Genomic DNA, 27,399 nt, shown 5'->3' with positions numbered 1-27,399 from the left:
TGCCTGGAATTTTTTATTTTTTAAAAGTTAAATGTATTCCTATTTATAAGAGATACAAGATGCTGAGTCAAAATCTAATATGTTTCGTTGTTTAATTCTATTCTATTCAATTCTATTCTATTCTATTCTGTTCTATTCTATTCTATTCTATTCTATTCTATTCTATTCTATTCTATTCTATTCTATTCTATTTTCATACCAACTGACACTTGTAAAGGTGCATACTATTTAGCCGTCTCAAAGCAATAGCTCCTGAAAATAGCAATAACGCTAGCTCAGCGCTTTTCCCTTTTGATGCCGCTGTGTTTGTTTTTGTTGTTTTGCCTGGTCACCAATTTTAAGTTCAGTGGTGTGAACCCCACCTACAGCAGATAAGATCTTCTGATTATTTGTCCACAGTTTAATCAGGCCATTATTAGTGAATCTTGGCACTTTGCACCATAAACCAGAGGATATAGTGTTACGGTGAGTGGAATTTCGAGAACCCAAGTGACAATTCACAGAGCGGCAGACAGGTGGATATAATCAGATTTCTTTATTATGAATCAACAAATAATTTGCCACTATGGCCAGAAACTCACTAACGTAAGGAAGGGGGTAGGAAGGCAGGCTCCTGGTGCTCGGCGGTGCTGACAGCGTCCAATGACGAGTGGCTGCTGGCGTGCAGCGGAGACTCCGAGTCCGGCAGCGGCGCGGAGCTGGTCGGTGCAGGCCGGGGGTGGGGTGGGGGGATGGGGGGTTGGGGGCACGTCCTCTGTCTGGAGGCCAGGTGCTGCTCCTCAACCGGAGGCAACTTATGTGGGGGTCCAGGACCTCTATCTGGAGGTCTCACTGGAGAAGGCAGGCAGCACCGTTGATCAGTCCAGCAAAAGGATCGAAGTCACTCACAGTGCAATCAGATCCCATGTCAACAGTGCAGACAGTACAATCCCACACTGCATGCTGTGTGGCACTTCGTTTTAAAGCGAAGGTGATGTTGATCAGCCACAGATGTGGATTGCCACACACGCCAATTAATGTAGTCCACACAAAACAAAAACTCCAATCCTGCAGGCAGCAGGTCGGGCGAGCACGACCGCTCCGGCGGTCAGACAGGGGCTGGAGGGGGAAGGCGGGACCGCTCCGGCGGTCGGGACAGGGGGCCGGCGGAAGAGGTGGGACTGCTCCAACGGCCGAGATATGGGAAAAAAAGGTTCCCGCGATACTGGGGTGCTCTGGCCAGCCCCGTGGAACCGAAAACAAAGTCAGCCAGAGAGAATTTGCTCATTCCCGACTGCGGAGGCTGCTGAATAAAAAAACGCAGACCTCTCGGTCAAACTATCAATGTCAATACCCTGGCTGTGACACATAGCCAGGTCACTGTGGCTCTCTGTGGATTGTTATCGACCCTGGCAGGCACTACAGATGGAGGTGACGCAGTAAGCAGAAGCGAGAATGCCGGTATAGCTTACTCGACAGGCTGAGGGAACAACCACACAAGCTGTGCATCTTTCTCATAAATGCTTGATCCATCACCACCAAAATAGACAAATTTAAAATGCAAATCTACAGGATCATCACCTGCTCACTGCCTTCTTTGGAGGACTCATTCAGCTCTCACTGTCTCAGTGGAGCAGCAGCAAACATTCTTAAGGACCAATCCCATCCTGGTCACCCTTTGTTTGAACCAATATTCCCAGGCAGACATTCAGGTCTGCATCAAATCACAGACAAACAGACTGAAAAACAACTTCTACCCTAGAGTCATGAGAGAACTGAACTCTATCAAACAATCACATTAACTGTCTGGACTTGTGCCTACTAGCAGTTTAACGACTAAATTATTCACCTTGTATTTATTTACTGAAACACATTTGCATATGATTACATACACCTGCATTTTGCATGTAATTTTTGCACAACTTAAGCCATACTTTTTGTACATGTTCATCAATGTGTAATATCCAGAGGTGCAACATCAGTTAAAATATCATATTAACGATTCCTAAATATATGCAAAATAAGCTATGTATAAAAGAATAAGCTATCCCACTGTTTTCATAGATACATTTATGCATTTTTTTTCTGACCAGATGTTTTATTTCTGAAATGGGTTGGCAAATTTCTTATAAAACATGAGTGAATGTGTGAATGCACCAACAGGATTGCTGCTTAATTTTGATAAAATGACAATAAAGGAATTCTATTCTATTCAATTCTATTCTATTCTATTCTGTTCTATTCTATTCTATTCTATTCTATTCTATTCTATTCTATTCTATTCTATTCTATTCTATTCTATTCTATTTTCATACCAACTGACACCTGTAAAGGTGCATACTATTTAGCCGTCTCATGCTCTTTTACTTTAATTGGAATTTTAACTGCTTTAATCAGTTATGCATCAACTGATATTTAAACAGCTGTTAGTGTGTCAGCTGAGTCCGCTTCCATTGCCTTGACTGCTGAGGTATCCATTACAGTTAACAGTCATTTTTGCTTACATTATTTCCAAATTATGCTAACAATGGTGTGTGGTAATGCAGCTTGACCTGAAAACCATGAAATGACGTTCACAAGACTGATATCAATGCCTAACTCTAGCAGTTTTCAGATCTTAATCAGTAGATTGATTTTATATCGCAGTGATAATAATCGTTGCATTAATAAAAATGCATAGTTACTATTTTTAAATTTCTCCTCCTAAGAGTTGTCTCTTCAACCATTCTTTAATTGCTTACATTTAAATGCATTAGTTATAATCTTTAACTACTTTTATACTTTACAGTTTCATGTCTTCATGACATTTTGATTAAATTGATGGTTCAAAGACTTCCAGGTTAAAACAGACATCTCAGCTGCTGATATCTCAGCTTGAATGTCTAAAAATGGCTTCAATCCATTAAGCAATTTCCTTTTAGCTCTGGTTGGGTCAAATATATTGAGAATTGGTTTAAAATTTCACCAATTCCGAGATGACCTAATAACCAAGTGATTGAGATGCAAATACTCTGAGCAGAGAGTACTTACACTACATTGCCAAAAGTATTTGCTTACCCATCCAAATAATCAGAATCAGGTGTTCCAATCACTTCCATGGCCACAGGTGTATAAAATCAAGCACCTAGGCATGCAGATTGCTTTTACAAACATTTGTGAAAGAATGGGTCACTCTCAGGAGCTCAGTGAATTCCAGCGTGGAACTGTGATAGGATACCACCTGTGCAACAAATCCAGTCGTGACATTTCCTCGCTCCTAAATATTCCACAGTCAACTGTCAGTTGTATTATAAGAAAGTGGAAGTGTGTGGGAATGACAGCAACTCAGCCAGGAAGTGGTAGGCCACGTAAACCGACGGAGCGGGATCGGCTGATGCTGAGGTGCATAGTGTGAAGAGGTGGCCAACTTTCTGCAGAGTCAATCGCCACAGACCTTCAAACGTCATGTGGCCTTCATATTAGCTCAAGAACAGTGCACAGAGAGCTTCATGGAATGGGTTTCCATGGCCGAGCATCTGCATCCAAGTGCAATGCAAAGCGTCGGATGCAGTGGTGTAAAGCATGCCGCCACTGGACTCTAGAGCAGTGGAGACGCGTTCACTGGAGTGACGAATCGCACTTCTCCATCTGGCAATCTGATGGACGAGTCTGGGTTTGGCGGTTGCCAGGAGAACGATACTTGTCGGACTGCATTGTGCTAAGTGTAAAGTTTGGTGGAGGGGGGATTATGGTGTGGGGTTGTTTTTCAGGAGCTGGGCTTGGCCCCTTAGTTCCAGTGAAAGGAACTCTGAATGCTTCAGCATACCAAGACATTTTGGACAATTCTATGCTACCAACTTTGTGGGAACAGTTTGGAGCTGGCTCCTTCCTCTTCCAACATGACTGTGCACCAGTGCACAAAGCAAGGTCCATTAAGACATGGATGACAGAGTCTGGTGTGGATGAACTTGACTGGCCTGCACAGAGTCCTGACCTCAACCCGATAGAACCTTTGGGATGAATTAGAGTGGAGACTGAGAGCCAGGCCTTCTTGTCCAACATCAGTGTGAGACCTCATAAATGCGTTTCTGGAAGAATGGTCAAAAATTCCCATAAACACACTCCTAAACCTTGTGGACAGCCTTCCCAGAAGAGTTGAAGCTGTTCTAGCTGCAAAGGGTGGACCGACGTCATATTGAACCCTATGGATTAGGAGGGGATGTCACTTACATTCATATGCGAGTCGGGGTAGGTGAGCGAATACTTTTGGCAATATAGTGTATTTTGATTTTGGCAGGAGCTTGCCGGTTGTTGTGAACAGTTTATTTGCCATTAAACCAAAACAAGTTCTCCTTAGACCAAAGGGATGTGCAGTTTTATATAGTAATTTCCCCTTTCACATTACAAATGATAATTTAAGGTAATAAATCATACACAATTTTACATTGTTCAATGCAACTTCATCTTTGACATATAGCATAAATGAGCTTTTGTACCTGACATTTCTGTTGTAGATGTTGAACGTGAGACAGACAATTCCCAGCAGGATTCCCAATCCAGCAAAGACAGAGACAGAAACAAAAAGCTTCTGGGACAGGTAGCGAAATTCTTCAATGACCACCGTCTGATCTGCAGGGGGTCCTGAGCCTAAAACACACAAAGGAGATGTAATGTGAAGGATGAAGATACTGTGGCCAACAGAGGAGATAAAGAGAGGTCCAGGAAAACCTGATCTGAATGCATCCCCAGTGTTTGCTCTCACTACTGGTCTAACTATCAGTACATTGTCCAGCCGTGCTCCAACTTCCTCTGTCTCAGTAATGCTTGTCGTGAATCACACACGGTCACTTGGTCTTTGGTTCCAATACCAGTGTTCAGTTAACAATCATATCACAACCAACGCTAACGGGTACACAAACACAACTCAGGCCAGAGAAAAACAACTGACGTTTTATACTACTGGGTTCATTTCATCTACTGACCTCTTTGTACTATGACTTTTGTATTAAGCCATTTCCCAATTTTACAAAACACTCCTATGATGAAGTGCAATGTCTGTTCAATGTAATGAACAAGGTTCAGTCAAATGACACTGTGGAACTTGAGAAATGCATGCTGATATGCTATGATTTATGTGTTAAATTATATCAGCAATGCTAAAAACAAAATTTTAGTCTAAAAAAATGTCTAATAGTGTTCAAAAAACTGCATTAAAGACAAAATATAACTATTTCTACAGACAAAGATGTCAATGAAGTGTTACTTAAATACTATAATAGTAGAATCTGATGAACAAATGTTATGACGACACCTCATGGCTTTGTCCACGGATGGATGAATGATAGTACGTGAAATGCAACAAAAATAACAGAAATAATTTCTCAATTAAAGACTTAAAGAATTGTGCAGTTCCATAAGAGGAGTTCAGGGAAACACCCCATGTGAAATAACAGATTAAAAGATATATTTATCAGGCTTTAATCCAAACTGCCCATGACCATCAAGTGCCTTAATAACTTTCCCCTAATTCAGGGTGTATTGAACTGTGTTAGTGTTGAGATGAAAGTAGTATGACAACTGATTGTAGCTGTAGAGTGGAGTTTTCTGACGGAACTAACTCACTTCACTTTTCCAAATTGAAATTCTACATGCTACATACACTATATTGCCAAAAGTATTCGCTCACCTGCCTTGACTCGCATATGAACGTAAGTGACATCCCACTCCTAATCCATAGGGTTCAATATGACGTTGGTCCACCCTTTGCAGCTAGAACAGCTTCAACTCTTCTGGGAAGGCTGTCCACAAGGTTTAGGAGTGTGTTTATGGGAATTTTTGACCATTCTTCCAGAAGCACATTTGTGAGGTCACACACTGATGTTGGACAAGAAGGCCTGGCTCTCAGTCTCCACTCTAATTCATCCCAAAGGTTCTATCGGGTTGAGGTCAGGACTCTGTGCAGGCCAGTCAAGTTCATCCACACCAGACTCTGTCATCCATGTCTTTATGGACCTTGCTTTGCACACTGGTGCACAGTCATGTTGGAAGAGGAAGGGACCAGCTCCAAACTGTTCCCACAAAGTTGGGAGCATAGAGTTGTCCAAAATGTCTTGGTATGCTGAAGCATTCAGAGTTCCTTTCACTGGAACTAAGGGGCCAAGCCCAGCTCCTGAATAAACAACCCCACACCATAATCCCCCCTCCACCAAACTTTACACTTGGCACAATGCAGTCCGACAAGTATCGTTCTCCTGGCAACCGCCAAACCCAGACTCGTCCATCAGATTGCCAGATGGAGAAGTGCGATTCATCACTCCAGAGAACGCGTCTCCACTGCTCTAGAGTCCAGTGGCGGTGTGCTTTACACCACTGCATCCGATGCTTTGCATTGCACTTGGTGATGTATGGCTTGGATGCAGATGCTCGGCCATGGAAACCCATTCCATGAAGCTCTCTGTGCACTGTTCTTGAGCTAATGTGAAGGCCACATGAAGTTTGAAGGTCTGTGGCGACTGACTCTGCAGAAAGTTGGCTACCTCTTTGCACTATGCGCCTCAGCATCCGCCGACCCCGCTCCGTCAGTTTACGTGGCCTACCACTTCGTGGCTGAGTTGCTGTCATTCCCACACACTTCCACTTCCTTATAATACAGCTGACAGTTGACTGTGGAATATTTAGGAGTGAGGAAATGTCACGACTGGATTTGTTGCACAGGTGACATCCTATCACAGTTCCACGCTGGAATTCACTGAGCTCCTGAGAGTGACCCATTCTTTCACAAATGTTTGTAAAAGCAGTCTGCATGCCTAGGTGCTTGATTTTATACACCTGTGGCCATGGTGGTGATTGGAACACCTGATTCTGATTATTTGGATGGGTGAGCAAATACTTTTGGCAATACAGTGTATATACACAATAAAAAACAAGCAGTCCATCAGGACATGGCAATTAATTAATTCTGACGCTGTGTTTCACATATAGCCATGCCCAAAGCAGTAAGGGCAAACAACAGCCAGTAAACTGAAGAGTCAGTTACAGTGTGTTAAAGTATAAATGTTTGCTAAATATAGACAGATCAGTCAGTTCTACAAGGCTACAAGAAAAGCATAAAGTACAGAGAAAAAAAATGTTGTGGTGCAGCCATATCCTTTTGTTCTACGGTAGTTAAATTACTTTGTGGATAATAACCAGGTGAAAAAGAAGAAGAATGCATAGAATAAAATCAACATTTGTGGTTCTGCTGCTCTATGTTTATATTTTTTTCCATTGTAAATTACAGTCAGAGGTTACATTTTGCCAAAGTTGTCTGGGGATCAGCTGTACCACATTTACACTTCAGTCGCTGTTTCTCAATATGCGTACTTGTCCATATTTGCATTCTCGTGTACTCCTGAAACATCATCAGTCGGAGACCAAGTACTGTTCCAATTCAGTGTACACATCTGGGCAAGAATGGATGAAATACCCAGATGTGTTCTCCGCCCACATTATCGAGGATGCATCAGATCAGACATATGGATTTGGGATGGTTACCCATAATGCATTTCACACCGACCAGCAGAAAAGGCAGAGGAGAAAATTTTCAGAGTTAACACAAGTATTTTTGGGACTACTACTGTTACTGATTGTGACATAACATAGTTTTCAGATTATTTCTGGCGAGAAATTAGTTGTATAAACGTCAAATCTGTGGTCAATATGTCAAGATAAAGCCTGAGTAAAAATTTGCTCCAACTGTTTCGGAGATGTGAGCGTCCAGGTTAGACGACTATGACGGTCAGCGCTCACAATAGCCGCTGAAAGCAACCTTATCTCGACAAGACTTTTTGAAATCTGCTACTGGCTCTAATCGTTCTATAGCAGTTAAACAGGGATATAGGTAGTTTTGCGTTTATCAGTCACACTTTGACAGAGAAAAATTGGTTTGAAACAAGTTAAAGTTAATTTTCATTACCTTATTTTGTTAATGTTTTACTCGATTGCTCACTGTGTACTTTTAAATTATTGTCTTGTCTCTATTACCTGTAGTACAACTTTGTTCTATTCTTATGACTTATGCTACTGTGCATTAAAAATAACATTTAAGCAATATTTTATTGGAGGGACATCTGAAGAAAAAGAAACTCCACAGACAGAACATCAGCAGCTCCATCTTCAGCAGCAGTATCTGGATCAGTATGATGCTATTAATGGAAACTGAAGTATTTAAAATGATTAAATGTATTTAAGTATTTTGCAATTAAATATTTTTCAACTGTGTTCAAAAAAATAATTGATTATTGCAGCCAGAATTAATTGTTCCTATGATGCCAGAGCTGTTTGATCAGATGCTGCTTATGTTTGAAAAGGTTTCAATTTTATTACCTGACAGGCAGAAGAAGAGTTCACCTGTGTTCAGGTTCTGAGTAAAACAGTTGACATGAAATATTCTATCATTAATTACTGATGATGGTCAGTGCATACAGAAGTACTGGTAATCACATTAAAGTGTAGTGATGTTTGTGCATCTGTCAGACCATAAATCTCTGGATGTTGGAGGACAAACAGCAGCTCTGCATGTAGAATGTAGGTTAATGTATTTTAGTAATGTTAATAATAAAACTGTAAACCATCCATCCCTGTTTATGAGCTATATTCAGATAAAACACACGTTTTTTCCCATGCTGCTGGACAGAGTTGTGTGGGAGAAAATGGAATCAGCAGAGAGTGCAGCACCTTTTACCCATCTCCTTTTGTGGTGGAGCACGGTGAAACACTATGGCCAATAAAATCATTTTATTCATGCAAATTTGATTCACCGGCAATCACTTTTATATGTGCCAAAAATCAAGGTAAACCGCTACCTGTAATGTTAGCAGCTAGCTTAAATTGGAGCTAGCTTATATCGGCGCTAGCTTAAATCGAGACTGCATGGTGTGTCAAAATTCACCGCCCAAAACGAAAATAAATTGACTGCTGATATCTGTGCATCAAGGATGTCAATGTATAATGCTGTTGACGGTTACATAACTATAACGTATATGTAAGAAGTTCAAAACTTATTTCCACAGGTGCCACTCGCAAAACTGCAGCGCTAACCAGTGTTGCCAACTCCTCAGTCAGGGAAGTAGCTATTGGCTGTCCTAAAAGTCACTAGAAGTCGCTAAATGATGTCATTGAATAATTTGCATAATTTCCCGTTTGCATGTAATTGTCAATCAACGTTGTAGGAGAGAGGAATAACATTGTGGGAGAGACAAAACGTGAATACAAAAAACCCAAAATATGTGCCTCCCTGAAAATTATGAATATCTTCTTTGTTTGGGTTAACTGTTGCTGAGTATAAACTCCGGTAATAATTATAGAAGGTCCAGTTAATTTCCTGAGGTGACTGAGTATATTTTCCTGAGGGATCCTGAATTGCTGTTATATAGGATTTTTCTTTATTGTGCTGGTGTTGGTTCGCCAGAAATTTCCTGATTTATTGTTGTGTTCAAAATCATTATATCTTAGTTGTTGTAATAAAAACTCTGTTTTCTTGGATAGGATATTATCGAGGTGTAGTTTTGCATTTTGTAGTTCGGACCATAATTGATCACTTGGATATATTGCATAATTCTCTGTAAGTTGTTAAATTTTTTCTTCAATTTCTTTCTCTGTTTGTAGATCCGTTTTTTTTCTTGTACAAGGAGTACGATATTATTTTACCTCTGATTATGGCCTTTCCAGTTTCCCAAAGTAAAGATGGAGATAAATCATTAGATTCATTGTTTTTTAGAAAGTCTGCCCACTCCCTCCTTATTACTCGATCAAATTCTGGGTCTTTGAGTAGAGAGATGTTGAGGTGCCAAGTCTGAGGAGATTTAGGGATGGAATCTGTTTGCAGGCTGAGAGATATTGGTGCATGGTCGCTGATAATGATTGGGTGAATTTTAGTGGTAACTTTATGTGCAATAGAGTTATTTGAGAGGAAAAAGTAAATTCTTGAAAATGTTTGGTGCACCGGAGAGAAAAAAGTATAGTCCCTCTTTGTAGGGTTTTTGAGTCTCCAGACGTCGTCTAGTCCAAAATCTTTCATATAATCATGTATGATTTTAACTGATTGTGACTGTTTTGCATGTGTTGGACTATTGGATCGATCTACTGAAGGGTTTAAAACTATGTTGAAGTCACCACCGATAATAGTTGTTGAGTTAGCAGATAAGTCTGCTAAGTGAGAAAAAACAGAGTGAAAGAAGGCTGGATCGCCATTATTCGGAGCATAGAGGTTTGCAATAGAATATAATTTATTAAAGATTGTTGCCTGGATAATAATATATCTGCCCTCTGAGTCCGTTACTGTACTGTTTAAAGTGAATGGTACTCTCTTATGGACCAGAAATGGAGACCCCTCTTTGTCTGCTGTTATAACAAGATGAAAAGATAATACTATAATTCGAATCTGATAGAGATTTTTCTTCCGATTGTATTAAATGCGTTTCTTGGAGAAGCAAAATATCTGCTTTTAATTTAGAGACATAATCCATAATTTTAACTCTTTTTGTTTGTGAGCGTATGCCATGGGAACATATTTAATGTGGGCAACTATTTACCTGCTACACATTTCACAACTCCAAATGGTTACTTTTAAAAATGATGCATGCCTTATTTTGCAGTATTTTTACCTAAGAAAATATTTGGTATCTTGTGAAAGACAATTGCATGTAATATTTAAACATTAGGTTAAGTAGGCAAATCCTCCTGATTCTATGTCTCAAATCCAAGATGCTGTTTAGTTGTGGGTCTGTTTTGGAATTCAACTGTAGTATCTGATCTAAGATATATGTTCTTTGTCAGAATAGAATGTGTTCTTCTGCTGAGGGAAGTCATTGCTGTGATTAGATTGGGAGTCATGATGTTCAGGTAATGATAATTGATCTCCAGGGGCCCTAATGGCTGTTTGGGCACCTTAATGATAGGGGGTTGATCAGTAGGGTCTTGTTCCATGACCAGATGTCTTCTCATTAGGAAACATATGTTGTGACCTGACAGTCCAGTCTGGAATGATTGACAGGTCATCTGGAGGAGGCAACCCAGACGCTCATTCACCGTAAACTCTGCTCACCTCGGTTGGATTAACTCTGATATGATCACTGTTGGTTTATTTATCGGTGAAGCAGCAGAACATTTTCCACAGACAGTTTTTGTGCCTGTTGGCTTGTTTTAACCAGTTTTCTACCTTCAGCTGATTCTACCAGCAGACACTGAAAGGACTCTGATAGTTTGGTAAGTGTTTATTTTCTTAATGGTGCCAGTTTTACTGCACTTTACATGCAACTTTAGTGTCAGATATAATGTGTGCCATGTACTCCAGATGTTGGTGGAGTTTATTTCTGTGTGTATTGACCAGAGAAGAAAGTTAGCATAGTAAATATTAGTTTTAATGTTAGCGATGCTAACCAAGCTAGCTGCTCAGTCGTAGCCTGATTAAAGCTAACGTAGCATTAAGCTAACGATGTTTGTGTTGAGTTTCATGTAAACAGCTGAAGTGAGTTGTGTTACTGTAATGTGGTACATTTAGTTAATAAAACTGTCAGTGGAGACGCTGGTTCACATTAATGTAATGTATAGAAAACCTAAATGTGATTAAAACAGTAAGGTTAAGGTTCTGTGTTGTCAGCAGTCCTGAATATCTGCTGAGTCTCTTAAGTTAAACTGGAGAAAACAGTAAATCTATTCTCTAGTCAACATTGTTTAATGATTTATTCACATGTTGTAGTACTTATTCCTGTAGTGTAGATTGGAAAAAATAAACTCCCAGAATATGACCAAGGTAATGATGAACACTACAGTTATTACATTTAAATTACAGCACAGATAAACTGGATAATAAAATCCTCTCCCGTAAAGCTGAAGTGACTGCAGGCCTTTCTGTCTTTAAGTGCTTGGAAAACTATATATGACAGAAGAAATCTTTTCAGGGTCACTTTAAAATGAACCTCTGCTGTTGACGCTGATACTGTGATGTCTGTCTTCATCTCAGGTGTCTCATGTTCACTGTGAGGATCTTCTGAGTGAAGCCAACAGAAGGAAAACCTCATCTGGTTGTGAAGAAGGAGACTGAATGGACGACATCATCAGTGAACCACTTCCTGTTTAGCTTTCACTTACAGAGGGACAGATCAACTCTTTCAGCACTTTATTATTCTCTGTTCTTAGTATTCACAGGTTCCATTTATCACCTTTAACTTCATCTCTGCTGTTGTAGCAGAAATACAAGATAAAAAGTCCATGTTATTTATAGCAGATATGCAGCATTAAAATTCAGGTCAAGAGCTTCATTATTTCCTTTATTGCACATTTAAAAACTGCATTATTTAACAATTCTGAACTGTAGAGATGTGTAAACACATGTAATAAATGGATGAAATAAATAATGTGTTGCTGTAAAAAGACACAAGTCACAAGACAAGTTGTATTATGAAGAGAGGAGCTGACTCTGCAGCATTATTGTTACTACTGGAAAGATGAGGAGGACATCAGTGCTGCTCTTCCTCACAGTGATGAAGGAGAAAAGACTCTTCCGACAACCACAGCTGGATGTTCATGTTGTCTGTAGCTCTCAGTCCATCAGACTAGATGTTCCCAATGATCCAGACCAAGACTGGAAGGAAAAGACACTAACATTGAGGAAAAGATCTCCAAGGTTCTTTCATTCCAACTGCTGGGACATTAAATGAAGAGTGAACACATCAAGATATGAACGGAACACAATAGAGTGTTGTATTTTGTCCGATTTTTTAATCTTATGGAAATGTATGTTTTCCTGGTTGAGGCCAAAGAACATTTTACTGCCTTAGATGGACAATAAAGTTTATTCTTTTTATTCCAATGTATCATTAGCATCAACATGAGCTCCACAGTTATCTGACCATACACTGTTGTATCCACAGAAGCTGTTAAAAACAGTCTGAATCAAAGAACAGTGATATTAACTCAGAACTAAACTGTTTTTCATTCACTGAACTGAGAGATCAACATTCATCATTAACAGAGTTCTGTGGAGGAACATTAATGTAGATTCATTTCTATCTGCTGATCATTAACGAACTGCACCTCGAGACAGCAGTTATTGATCTGTTATGATTGATCTGTTATGACTGATCAGCTGTGACCTGCAAGACACTTAGCTACAGCTAACAGTTAACTAATTTATGATACTGGCTAACCTGATTTAGCATCAGTGTGAACACAAAGTTAGGAAACGTAACTTGAGATTTACAGAACAACTTCAAAAAACGATGTTAGAACATGTTTACATCAGAGATTACAATCTGATGTTAATTTACAGTAACTTCAGCTACAGTAATGTAGGTCACTGCTTTATATATGATATTGTCCAGATGTAGAGAAGAGTACAACTAGTTAGAAAGATGACTTTAACACTTACCTGCAGAGTTAGCTTCACTTTCGGAGGCTGATGTAAACAGCAGAAGCCAATAAATGTGGGCGGGACAGAGAGTCCTCAGCTCTCAGTCAGTCTGACCATTCACTGTTCTCCGGCTCCACCCTTGTCCTCACTGTCTCCAAAAATCCAAGATGTCAACCAGGAAGTAGTAAAATCTGGGCTTCATTTTCTCAGTGCAGAAACCAATGGGTGACGTCACGGGTGCTACATCTATCTTTATATACAGTCTACGGTAGCAGTCACTGATGATGTAAGTTACGTTCATAGTGATGTGAAATGAATATGTACATGTTACTTACCTCTTCTGGTAGTGTTGTTAATCTCCTGGTGTGTATCTGCACTCCTTAAAATGTCCATTTTTACTCGTTAGCATGATCGCAATTTAGCATCATTTTAAGCTAAGTGAATTGGTTTGTATGACTGTTAACCTCAGATTGTTTCCAGTTCCATGGCTGCCATCTCTCACGCTTTGGCCGTGAGACACACGCATCTCAGTCCCTTCACACGCTCTCACGCCACACTCCCAACATCACATGGGCAACAAAAAAAAAAAAAAAAAGTTCCACTTTGCTGTTATGGGAATATGTAACCTTTGAGGAAATCCAGTTTGCGTTTTTACTTCAGAGAACGCCAGGTTTGTGAAAATCCGGTCCGCATTTTCCGTCCTACACGCTCCCCAGTCCCCTGTAGCGGTGGCTGTCAGGCTGGCTGTCTCTGAGTGGCACACCTGTGTTTGAAAGCCTGTGTGTAGCACTGCCCGGGAGCTTTAAATGATCGTGGAGGAGTGATTCCAGATCATCATACCGACATTAACCTCTTTTCAGGTATGTATTAAGGCTTTAGAACAAGTATGTCCCTCAGTTGCTGTGTCAGTGGGCTTGTAGTCTCAAACTGATTTGTTTCCCCCGAGCGGGAGAATTATAAGGTTGCTAGCATGTCACATACTTAATGTTTTGGTGTCACACGGCTGCTTAGAATGTTGTTACAAGAAAAAAAATAAAAAATAAAAAACGGAAATTTTGTTGCATAGTGGTCCTCAAATTTGTAAAGGAGTGACGTGTCTTAAATTAGGCAATTCTTTTTAGCTGTTAATGACATCTGAATTACATCAGAGATACTCTCCCGTTTTTTGACCTGGTTTATTCAACATTTTTCTTGGTTGTAAATGCCTTGTTTGATCCTACCCAGTATCTGTACTTTTTTTCAATCATTACTAATGCAACAATTCATTCAACAAAAAATAAATGTATATTTCCACTATGTTCTAGTGTGGATCTCAGCAGTAAAAGTTTGCAAACCACTGCTATAACTAAGTTGGAGGGCAGGAGTTTTCCCCCAATAATAATCAGATCATTACCCCTGGCTGAATCCACAAACCAGCATTTCATATCTTTTTCTGAAAGTACTTTTAACAAACATCACACAAATATAAATAAGGTCACATTATTATACACCATTATGGGATAAAACTATAGCCTTAGTTAATTTATGCTGATAGAGAATACATTGGACTTTATGACAATTATCTGGTTCATGTGATGGACCTTGCAATAGTTGAAAGAAAAGAAGAAAAACATAAACCAGGTCAAAATATCAGGTTTTGACTGTTACCACAGCTACCATTGAAACATAAAAAATCTTTGCTGCCCATCACCATCCAAATAAACAATAGAGGGTATGCATATGATGCAAAAACATGTCTGTTAGCATTGTGCCATTCCATCAGCAGGTTCAATTTAAATTGTGCACAATTTAAATGTAAACAGAAAATGAAACCTTCAGCATTATACATTGAGTGGCAAATTAATGGGGGAAAAAACCCCATTGGTTTTCTGGTTTTGCTGCTATTCCCATGATGGAACGCTAACTGGCATCTGTTGATAGTTTTGGACCTAATATTAGGTCCTACCTTCTATAATGGTCTGTAGAATGGTGTGAACACAACCTACACTGGTGATGAGAAATTAAACCAACATGAATATTTTAATCCTTTAAGGTTGCAAGCATGCCACTCAAAGATAAGGGAGGTGAACCAGGAAAAAGGAAGAATGTTTAGTTTTATTTTTCCGAAGATCAACCACCAAAGAAAAATTATTCATCTGAGACAGAACAGACAGATTAGCAGAGGTTGAGGTTAGTGTTGACTATTTAAAGGGTGAAAATATTTGCCTGTTACATTACAGCAGGGATTGTCAACATTTTTCAGGCTATGCCCCTTTCATTCCATGTATTAAATTGTGTTTTGAATTTTGCTGGATATTGTGATCTGATTGTTTAATTTTCAGCTACATCGTTTGTTTCAAAGAACAAATATGAATATGCGAAATATATGAAGACAGATGAGAAACGTTTTAGGTAAGTATCAACTCAAACAAAAAAGTGCTTTCTATTCTAAAACTGTAATGTACTGTATTTAAAATTTAATAATAAATCTATATGCAAGTTAAAGTGTCAAATGTAGCATAATTTATGGCTACACCACCTTGAGAGGGCTGATCCCATCAAATATTAGAAGCTCAGCTGGTTAGCACTTGGATAGGAAACTATGAGCAAAAACTAGGTGCCTGTGTGCGTGGGTTGTGGTCTTTAGTACAGCCATGCTTCAATAAGATTGTAATAGGCAAAATGCTCTTAAAATACACCAGAATGCAGGAAATGGGATCAATAATTTTCAAAATTTTCTGGGGGAGGGCCCCTAGACCCCCCATCAGCATCCCGCACAAACCAAATCTCACTCTAAGGTCTGCTCACCAGTTGGCAGCCCTGCAGTTCACATGTATATGCTAAGTAATTTCAGGTAACTACTTATAAATATACAATGGTTGGTATTGACATGAATGCATTTTCTACTTAAGTGTTTATTTACTGCATTTAATTCACGGTAGTATACAATGCTAATTCAGTCCTTTATTTCCTGTTATACATTTCCAGGAACTGCTCTGTACCAAGAGTACATCACTGTAGTCTACAGTTCTACAGTAAACAGTTAAACTCAACTGATGTCTCGCATGCTCTCTGACCGGAGCCCTGCAGTGGTCAGTTAGGCTATAAATCAGCATCAGAGGTCTCAATCCTCAACAACACATTTAGAGATTTTTTTTTCTCCAATGTAGAGAGAGAGAATAAACTCACACATCACATACATTTAACCAATGCACTCACCTATAGTGCTCTATCACTTGAAATTTGATTTAGCTTATTGTGTGTGTTTTTAAAAATACTATAGTAGACAAAGGAAAACAAGTTACAAGTTCAGTTATTTTAGGGACCAAATGTCCTCTTTCAGTATTGCCTACCTCATTTGATTAACACTACATATAAATTTGGACACACCCTCTCATTTAATGCTTTTTATTTATTTGTGGTATTTTCTTCATTGTAGATTATGACTGAAGATTAACACTTCTTTTGTGCTGCAGGAGGAGGTGCTGCAGAGAGCCAACGTCACCACACTGGGTCTGGCTGCAGGTGTTGTCACCATGGATATGAGACAAGCCCCTCATGCGGTTGAACACCTCAAGGCTGGATCTTGTTTCATCAACTACAACATCACTCCTGTGGACGTGCCCTATGGAGGCTTCAAAATGTCAAGCATCGGGCGGGACAATGGCCAGGTGACAATTGAATACTACACCCAACTGAAGACTGAGTAGTGATTGTGTGTGTGTGTGTGTGTGTGTGTGTGTGTGTGTGTGTGTGTGTGTGTGTGTGTGTGTGTGTGTGTGTGTGTGTGTGTGTGTGTGTGTGTGTACACACAGTACCAGTCAACAGTTTAGACACACCTTCTCATTCAATGGTTTTATTTAATGATTTTCTAGCTTGTAGATTAATACTGAAAACATCAAAACTATAAAAGAATACAGAAGAGATGGAATTATGTTCATCTTCAGTAATAATCTACAATGTAGAAAATAATACAAAAAAATAAAAAGCTCTGCCTGAGAAGGTGGTAGTGTGTGTGTGTGTATATATATATATATATATATATATATATATATATATATATATATATATATATATATATATATATATATATATATATATAAACAAAATAAAAAAATTTTTTTTTTTTTTGTTTTTGTTTTTTATTTGGTCAACAACAAAATTTAGATGCAGTATTTTGTTCTCTGCGCCACGTGGTGCAAAAAAAAGGCAGTTAATTTTTCTGTGATACATATGCCAGGGACATCCAGGTTATCCATACCAGGGTATCCCATTTGTATTACTGCCTACAGAATTTTGACTTTAAAGCAGCATCATAGCATGTCCCTCCTTGCAAATGAGTTAAGTAAAAAAAAAAAAAAAGTATGCTTCTGATGAGTAAAACAGAAAAGTCCTGTATCACAGTGATTATGGAGTGGGATTTTTCTTTGGCACTTTCATTATACACTTAGATGGAACCTTATGTGTATAGTACAGTCATTTTACAGATAGCCGAATAGACATAATAGAGTATTAAAATATGCTAGGAAAAAAAATCCAAATTAATTTAAGCCCCTTTTCTCTGTTTTGTTTGCAGCCTACGTGAGGCAGTGCACGACAATGGAAACCAGTAGAAGAGGCCAGTTCACTATTCATTGTGTTGTATTAAATAAATGGGGCTGCAGTTTGCTCTCAGTTGATTCTTATTTATTTCTTCCATTTTAATCTCAGTTTTGTTTTACCTTCGTCCCAAAGTCATTCTCACATTATCTCATTTTTCTAAAGATACAATGATGAGATCTCATCTATGACTTACATTTCTCCTACACCTCTCAAAAACTCAGTCTCACATTATCTCAGTTTTGCTCCTAAGGGGGCTTTAGGAGCCATAATTCAGATTGAGGTGATCTTCAGGAGAAAGGCAATTGAGAACTCTCTTATAACTCCTTCGTGCTCCTCCTGACTTTTTAGGAGCAATAAGTAAGACATGAATGAGATAAAGATACAATGATGAGATCTCACATTATCTCATTTTTGCTCCTAAGGGGGGTTTAGGAGCAATAATTGAGATTGAGATGATCTTAAGATGAAAGGCAATTGAGAACTCTCTTACAACTCTTTAGTGCTCCTCCTGGCCTTTTAGGAGCAATAAGCAAGACATGAATGAGATCATAAAGATACAATGATGAGATCTCATATAATCTCAGTTTTTCTCCTAAGGGGGGTTTAGGAGCAATAATTGAGATTGAGATGATCTTAAGATGAAAGGCAATTGAGAACTCTCTTACAACTCTTTAGTGCTCCTCCTGGCCTTTTAGGAGCAATAAGCAAGACATGAATGAGATCATAAAGATACAATGATGAGATCTCATATAATCTCAGTTTTTCTCCTAAGGGGGGTTTAGGAGCAATAATTGAGATTGAGATGATCTTAAGATGAAAGGCAATTGAGATCTCTCTTACAACTCCTTAGTGCTCCTCTTGGCTTTTTAGGAGCAATAAGCAGGACATGAATGAGATCAAAAAGATACGATGATAAGATCTCATCTATGACTTACATTTCTCCTACAAGTCTCAAAAACTCAGCCTCACATTATCTCAGTTTTGCTCCTAAGGGGAATTGAGATTGAGATGATCTTAAGATGAAAGGCAATTGAGATCTCTCTTACAACTCCTTAGTGCTCCTCTTGGCTTTTTAGGAGCAATAAGCAGGACATGAATGAGATCATAAAGATACAATGATGAGATCTCATATAATCTCAGTTTTTCTCCTAAGGGGGGTTTAGGAGCAATAATTGAGATTGAGATGATCTTAAGATGAAAGGCAATTGAGATCTCTCTTACAACTCCTTAGTGCTCCTCTTGGCTTTTTAGGAGCAATAAGCAGGACATGAATGAGATCATAAAGATACGATGATAAGATCTCATCTATGACTTACATTTCTCCTACAAGTCTCAAAAACTCAGCCTCACATTGTCTCAGTTTTGCTCCTAAGGGGGGTTTAGGAGCAATAAATCAGATTGAGGTGATCTCTGTCAGGCCCGCTCCTGCAGGCCGTAGGTAGAACTCTTCTCTCTCCCTCCTTTCTTTTTGTCTCTCAGATGTGTTCCTTCCAGAGGCTGCAGTGACAGGTGTGGCTAATCTAATCAGCTTCAGCAGAATAGGAGCAGATGGAGCAAGACCAATCAGAAGTCATTCCACTGAAAGAAGACTGGCCTCCTCCCACCATGCTTTGTCGGACCGTGAAGAATCTCTTGTCAGTTTCTGCTCAGCTCTAGTTGTTACCGCTTACCAAACGACCCTGGTAACCTGTGTCTATCTTCTCTTTCTCCTAGTCTGGGTTCCGTCCGTCCATATTCACCTGCTCCCCTCTCATCTGGATCACAGACCGTCTGACCATCACATTCCTGCAGTTCCTGATGCACTCCTGGATCCGAAACCTCCGAGCAGCCACATTCTTCACTCTCCTCCCTGGCACTCACCTGGCGTCACCTCCATCAAACTCCATTCCCATCCATCGGAACACTACAGCCTCTGGAACATCACCCCTGCCTCAGTCCTCTGCACCGCCTGCCCACTCTCCCTCCAGTCAGTAAGCTGGGTACCAGTGCGAGCATTCCTGTCTATCCCGATAACGTAGTTGATCATTGTTAGAGTAATTTTGGTAGCTTGTATTCCGGATCTCCTTCCTAGTGGTAATTCTTGGGTTTCTGTAAGATGCATATCCGGCTAGCTGTTTGAAATCAGTAGTTAGTTCATTGAATGCCTATTAGTTTATTGTGGACAAACTCGTCTGGATAACTATTTGTATTCTCGCCGTCCTGCCTGGGTGATACCTTACATGGGTGGTAGTTTTCTGTTTAGGATCTATGCTTTATTCTTGGTAAATAGTCTCGGCTGCTTAGTCGCAGCTTTTCTGCGTCATCTTCTTTGTAGACTTCCGGGCGCTTTTGTAGTTCTTGTGTAGTATCTAGGTCGCTACTATTGCGCCACTTCCTGAGTTTTGTTATTGTCGCTTGAGTAGCGTCACTTCCTGTGAGAATCCGAACGATGTGGCTTTAAGGAGCGAATTCTACCGTGGGTTGCAGGATGAGTTAAAGGATGAACTGGCCTTAAGAGAGGAGCCCCCCTCCCTAAATCAGCGGATCAGTCTAGCAATCAAAATTGACAACCGGATACGTGAGAGACGACGGGAGAGGAGAAGCCAGACAACTTCTGCTTCCACCATCTCCAGACCACTGGCCCGGACCACTGGCCCGGCCCCGGCCGTCATCTTCTCCTTCCCCCGATCCTGAACCCATGCAGTTAGGTTGTGCCCAGTTAACCCCTCATACGAGGGCTTGGTGAAACTCGCATTTCTACAACCCCCATTGTCACTCCTTGCCCAGAGGGGCCTTGGCAATGGTCGTCAGAATGTGAATAGCACTGACCACACCTCACATAGGGGCTTTCGACCAAAGAGCACCAGGTGCTAGGTTGGTTCAAAGTTGAGAGCCAGTGCTTTTTTGGTTCAAATCTCGTGCCGCCCCAGAACGGGTTTGTGTTTCCATTCGGAAGGAGCAAAGTTGGAGCTGCGTCATTGCGCCACCACAAAACGTGTGTACATCACTGCGTACGTAGCCATTCAACAGCGTTCACGCCGTACGGAAACCCACACAACAACAATGGAGGACTTCATTGGAGTGGTGTTCATGGCTTTGCTAGTGTGTCTCGCCATCGTTGAGCAGCAAAACCTGTTAGGGGTTACCCATCGGCGTCGCCGTTCCAGTGCCCGGCGATCACGTTTGAGAAGAAAGGTAATTATCAAAGACGTTTGGATACTTAACACTAAACGTGTTAGCGTTAGCTTAGCTACTTAGCTTCGACTACGCTTGCATTGATTACTTAGCGGTTAAACGCGCAATAAGTTGATGATCATATCTATGTTTATCTTTTTAGATGTTTTTAGATGTCACCCCGCCCCCTGCCTGTGACATGCTCGGCTCTCAACTCTGGCCAAGTCTGGCCCAGCAACGAGTTGGTGCCCGAAAAAGCCTCAGTTTTTGGAGCCGGGAGCCGCAGCTCCGGTGGTGGAAAGACAAAAAACCGGCACCAATTCGGGCACTGGCTCCGACTCCGAACGGGCTCCACCCTGGTCGAAAGCCCCTAACAGAGGTTATAAGCTGAGGCAACATCAACCACCACCAGAACTGAAGAAGCATTAGCATCATTTTCTTAAGACCCACGTTCTTCAGGTTTGGGAGGAGTCTTTCTTGGTCAAAAATGCATGGAATGTAAGAAACTAGATATATCTTACTTCTGGCTCAACAGGACCGCTCTCATTAAAAAAAAAGGTGCCAAAGAAAGTTCTTAATGAAGACATCCATCTCTCAGGATCTGGACCTATGTGCATAGATATATTACATCACTAATGTCCATCTTTTAATCCTTTGCCAAGCTGAAACACAGAACAGATTCTCATTCAAATGTTATGCAGTGTCCTAACCAATTTCATCTGCCATTCATACTATAGTGGTATCTGACATTTGCAAGCCCATTATTTGCTTTAGAATTGCCTCATCTTTCACGACAAATGCAAACATAATTTCAGCAGATGTTAAACAATACTCATTCACAATGTCTGAAAAGTTTGTTACTTCAGGTAATCTTTCAGCATTCTACACTGGTCCAAAAGTTTTAGTTGTCCTTTAATGAGCAATGATAAATCCCATTGCCTTCATGGTGGGAAGAAACAGAGCAAATCTTCTGGGTGTGCACTGTTTTCAATTTGTCAATTTTTCCTCCAACTTTGACTGTATTTTCTTGGCCACAAATTTTTCCTGTTTTGCTGACCTGTTCAGACAAATTTGTTATCTTTCTCCACATCTTTGAAGTGTGACATAATTTGCTTTGTGCAGGGAATGGCTGTTTCTCCTCAAGATGTTTTCCCTTTCATCAAGTTCATAGTTTTACAAATGCCTACATGCAAAATTCAATCACATGCAGAAAACAGCAGCTCTACAGGCTGCATGTGGCCTGAGCTGTATGCGGCCTGAGCTGTATGCTGACTCTATTGGGACTAAGGCAACAAAAGTGTTTGCCACAGCGTCATGTAGGTTTTAACGACTACGTGATTTTTCTTTAAAGTTTTCCTTGAAACACTTATCACCACATTGTGCAATGTGGTTTCAATAAAGCAAAGTGTTCTGCAGTAAAACTGCAAGGAGCCACAATCATAACGCACACGAGATTACGCACTGTGTTTGTGAGAAGGTGCAAATGTTTGCTGAAGGCAGATATAGTGTATACCTGTGCATGTCTGTGGGTTACAAAAATGTATTATGTGTGTGTAAGTGAGTGTCCTTCAGGGAAATGTATTCTCCTACACTAATGCCTCTCCCTGCCCTTGATGGTGGAATCTGGGTAGTATGTTACCATGGTGACTGGCTCCACAATGGTTACCATAGCAATACCAGAGAGAGAGAGGCAGTGATGCAGACATGGTTGTCAAGGAGACTCAAAGAAGGAGGAAAGAGATGGGTGAAGAAATCCTGGGAAACATAAGTGAGACAGTGGAGAAGAGAAGAAATGAGAGAGGTCAGACACAAACAAACAAGTGAGAAGATAAAGAGGGGAGTAGGATGGATTGTAAAGACAGTAGAGAGAAAAAACGAGCAAAGATAAGAGGGAAGAAGAGAATGAAAATTGGACAAGAAAACGCATGTCATGAACTGAGTTTAGTGCTCGAACCCCTCAACACGTAGCGACAGATCTACAACAAAGTCGTGTTCAACTAAAGGAGGCCTAATTCTGTCATGTCACCACCCAGCTACTTTTGCTGTTGGCAGGAAGTACACTAGTGACCAAATATAAGGGCAGGAAAGAAGGAGGACACTTTGATGATACCTTGGGGTGACTTACTGTCACACCCAGCATCACTTGACTTGCTCACTAGCCAAAAGCATCTGCTGACTGCTAAACACAGTCCAGATGGCCAAGACAACTTCACTTGAGGAAGCATGAGCACAGGATCAAACAGAAAAAAACAAAAGTCGACACTTTCTCCATTGTCATACCAGAGTGAGAGGCTTTTTTTTCTTCTTTTTTGTCTGCATTTATTCTCATTGTTTAACTCCACAAAAAGGGTGTCAACATTATATGAGATTGATGCATATTTTAGTCTTGCAGCCAAATATTTTAATATTTAGTGCATGTGTCTGACCATCACAAGCCCTACCTGAAAGCTAAGCAGACATTCTTTATTAGAATTCCCTATTAGAAGCCAGGGAGGGCAGTGCTACACCTCAGTGATGTGCAGGGGAAACAAAGACTGGACAGGACGAAACAGGACAAACAGGGATAGAAACTAACAGGCAGTGCTATTACAATTAAAGAGTGTGAGGTGGTGTGTTATTCCCAACTACTAACTGCCCATCAATAAAACAGAAAAAAAACAAACAGCAACAAAAAAAAGAGATTCAACACCATAATTGTGGATGTCTTGACAGTATAGAAAAGGCCGGAAAAGGATACTAGTGAAAAAGAGAATGAGTTTAGTATAGAGACTCTGGAGAGAGTCTCAGCACATTCTGGCGGGTCCCATCATTCGCTGTCAATGGAACTCGACAGGAGCTGGCGAGACCTGATCAAACATGCAAGTGTGAAGTACCCCGAAGCCCAGAACAGCAATCATGGCAAGGCAGGGCCAAGCCAACAGGGCACCCCTCCCTCCCCGGCCGCAGGAGCCACAGGGCGGCACCCCCAGAGAGCCACCGGGGCCACCGTGAACCACGTGGATCCAGAGAACAAGAGGGAACAGCTACCAGCACGCCAAGGCAGACCCAGGCAGCCCGGGGCACGAGGAACCCCCCGCCACCCAAACCCCAACTCCGCCCACCCCAGCCCCCACCAGAACCCCCCAACACACCACCCCCACCCACTCCCCCACCCCCAAGGGGGCCAACAGCCCCACGCAGCCCGGAAGCCAGACATAGGGGCCGAGCGGCCCACCGAAGGGATGGCAACCAGCCCCGCACAAAGCAGGCCAACACCGGGAACCAGCCAGAGGAAATCGGAGCCGGGCCCCGATGCGAGTCCAAAGGGCAAAAATGGACAGTGTGGTGGGGCCCGGCAACATCGACAGGGAGGCACCCCGCATACATCCCCACACCAGGCCCCAGGAGAGCACAGCACACCCAAGGTCCCCACACCCCGCAACGCGCACCGACAACCCAACCAGGACAGAGCCACCCCATGCCACCAGCCCGCAGTACAGCCACAGCGCCCACCAGGACGGCCAATCCAGCCCCCGCAGCCCGCCAAGAGCCACCACACCAGCCGGGACCCGTCAGGGACGCAGGAGAACCCCCCCAGGCCACAACCTCCAGGCCCCGGGGACCCCCCAGCCACAGCAACACGGATGATGGTCCACCCCCACTGCCCCATAGCCATAAGGGGGCTGGGTCCCACCAGCGAGGCCATACTAGTGAAACCCCCCCATTACCCCCTATTAATATGTCTCCCAATCCCTGGCAGGAGACATTATCCCTGCACCGTGATAATTGTAACCCTGAGTGTCATGTGGTGCATTAAAAGTGGAGAGGCTGGGTGAGGCATCAAGGGGGCAGGCCAGAGGAACACAGAGGATGGCTACTCTGCAGCCTACCCTGACCCAAGATCCCCGAGCCATCCCAGACCTACCCCCAAGGTGTGAGTGTGTGTGGTGCATTGAAAAAAAAAAGAAATTGGACAGCAGGGGAGGCAAGCAAGAGGGTGATGGGAAAGAGACAGGGCCGTAAAGCCCTGCCGTCCATCCCACCACAGAGCCCATCGCTCCTGCCCCCACCTGCTCTCGGGGCCCTAACTGTTGTGTCCCTATATGTGCCTAAGAGTAGCGATATACAGTGAGGTGTGAAGTATGTGAAGTGCACAGTAAGAGGCAGTCTGGTGTGGATCCGGCCCATGAGGACAGGGCAGCGGGGGAGACAGATAGTAAGACCACCGGTACTGATGCAGAGGGCCCCCAGAGCCAGGAGGCAAGAGGCCGAGGTGGGCCCACACGAACCCAACCAGCCCAGCCAGCACCACAACCCCCGGAAGTCACAGCGCCAGAACAGCGCCCCGGCAGATGCCATAGCCCCACCACAGGCCAGCCACACGCAGCGCTCTGCCCCGGAGGGGGGACCAGGCCGCACCACCAGGAAGCAAGGGCCATGAGCCCCCACGCCCACCCCGGAGCCGGCACGTCCAAGATGCAGGGCGCCCACCCCGCAGCGCCACTGAGACCCCACCCACCCCAACACACCCCAGGACAGCACCAGGCCCGGACAGAAGCCCCCAGCCAGCAGAAACTGATCTCCAGTGGCGGCACACAGGCAAGGACCAAGGCCTGTGCCCAGATGAGCCAGAGCCACCCTCTCAGAGAGACCATCTGGCCCCCGTGGCAGACCTCCACGCAGCGGAGGGCCCCAGGCCCCCCAGGGGAGGGAGAGGGACGAGGACGAGCGGCCAGGCAGGAGAGGAGGGAGGAGGAGGGAAGCAGAGCGGGAAGGGACAGGGAAGCGACGGTAGGGCCGACCCACCCCAAAACCCAGGGCCAGCCAGGGCGCTCCAGAAGAGACCAGCCGCCGCCACCCCCATGACCCTGGGAGAGAGCGCAGACCCAGCAGGCCCAGGGCTCAAAGGGAGAGACACCGGAGACACCCACCCCCAGGGAAAAGGGCCCGAGCCATGCAGGCCCCGCAGAGCCAGAGAGCAACCCCAGGAGCAATAGAGAAAGGACACCACCCGTGTGTGCACACAGCCTTGAAGTCCCATGGTGCCATCCTTCTTAAAAAGGTAGAGGATTAATAAACTGAAATAAAGCAGAGGAAAGTCAGACCATACGCACAGACAGAATAAGTATCACAGGTTTATGAGGGGAGTGGCATACGCCCACATACAAGCGGAGGCTATAGATTCATATTTATTGATTTAATAAATGGAGACCATTTTTCTTTAAAGGAGTCCAATTGTTTTTTTTCTGATAGCAGACATTCTCTCAAGTGAAATATGTTCCGTGAGGAGGTTCAGCCAATGGATGATGTTGAGGGTTTTCTTATCTTTCCAGTTAACTAAAATAGTGTTTTTGGCAATGGCGATAGCTGCAAGTGTGGGTTGGATATGAATGTCTGGAAGGGCTGTTTGCGTTAGATCACCAATTAGGCAAACGTTCGGGGAATGTGGAATCCCGCAGTCCAAAATATTGGAGAGTTTCTGTGTGATCGTTACCCAGAATTGATAGACGGGTGTACAAAGCCACAGAGCGTGAAAGTAAGTGTCAGTCATGTTTTGGGTGCATTGCGTACATGTGTCTGAGCGTGAGAAGCCCATTTTATACAGTTTATATTGCGTTATATGCGTTCTGTGAAGCACCTTAAATTGGATCAATTGTAAGTTGGTGTTTTTTGTCATTTTAAATGTGTTTTCACAGATCTGGGTCCAAAAATCAGAGTCAAAAGATTTAGATACGTCTCTTTTCCATTTTTGAGTTGGTAGGTGTATAGAGTCTGTCTTTGAAAGTAAACTGTATATTTCTGAGAGATTCTTCTTATTTCTTGGAGACAGTTTCATAATGTATTTGACAAATTCAGGTGGCTGTAAATCCGGTGACTGTAAAGTAGTCTGTAGCGATGGAATTCTACTTGAAATCGTCTTCTTTACCTGTAGGTACTGAAGAAAATTTCCATTTCTTATTTCAAATGTTTGGAATAAGTTTATATATGTCCTAAATATGTTATCATCAAGAAGGTGATGGAGGTGGGTGACTCCTCTCTCTGCCCACGTGCTGAAATAAAGAGATATTTTGTTGTTTGCAAAATCAGGGTTGTGCCGGATTGGGGAGAGTACACTGGGTTTTAATTGGGAGCCTGTGACTTCCAGTGTTTTCCACCAAGCAGACAAGGTGGAAGCGATCATAGGGTTCTTGAAGCAGGAGTGATGTTTAAGGGCAGAAGTGATAAAGGGAAGGTCAGAGATTTTGATCTGGTTACAATCTAACTGTTCTAGTTCCAGCCAGGAGTTATATTCTCCATGTGGATGTATCCATTTGGTGAGATATTGTAGTTGGTTGGCT

General features: G+C 42.2%; 1 protein-coding gene across 3 annotated transcripts in view; it reads right to left on the bottom strand.

Annotated features, from left to right (window-relative positions):
* The window catches only part of gabbr1b (gamma-aminobutyric acid (GABA) B receptor, 1b), a 124,548-nt gene that overhangs the window by 28,268 nt on the left and 68,881 nt on the right, over window positions 1–27,399 (bottom strand). For all 3 annotated transcript variants that reach the window (XM_055017657.1, XM_055017656.1, XM_055017655.1), the window contains one exon: window positions 4,455–4,605. In XM_055017657.1, the coding sequence (XP_054873632.1) occupies window positions 4,455–4,605 (151 nt within the window). The remainder of the gene's footprint in view (window positions 1–4,454; window positions 4,606–27,399) is intronic.

Source organism: Amphiprion ocellaris, chromosome 15 (genome assembly GCF_022539595.1).
Source record: "Amphiprion ocellaris isolate individual 3 ecotype Okinawa chromosome 15, ASM2253959v1, whole genome shotgun sequence".
Lineage (NCBI taxonomy): Eukaryota > Metazoa > Chordata > Actinopteri > Pomacentridae > Amphiprion > Amphiprion ocellaris.
Note: the sequence above shows the minus strand (reverse complement) of the source record. Positions and strands in the feature narration are given on the sequence as shown.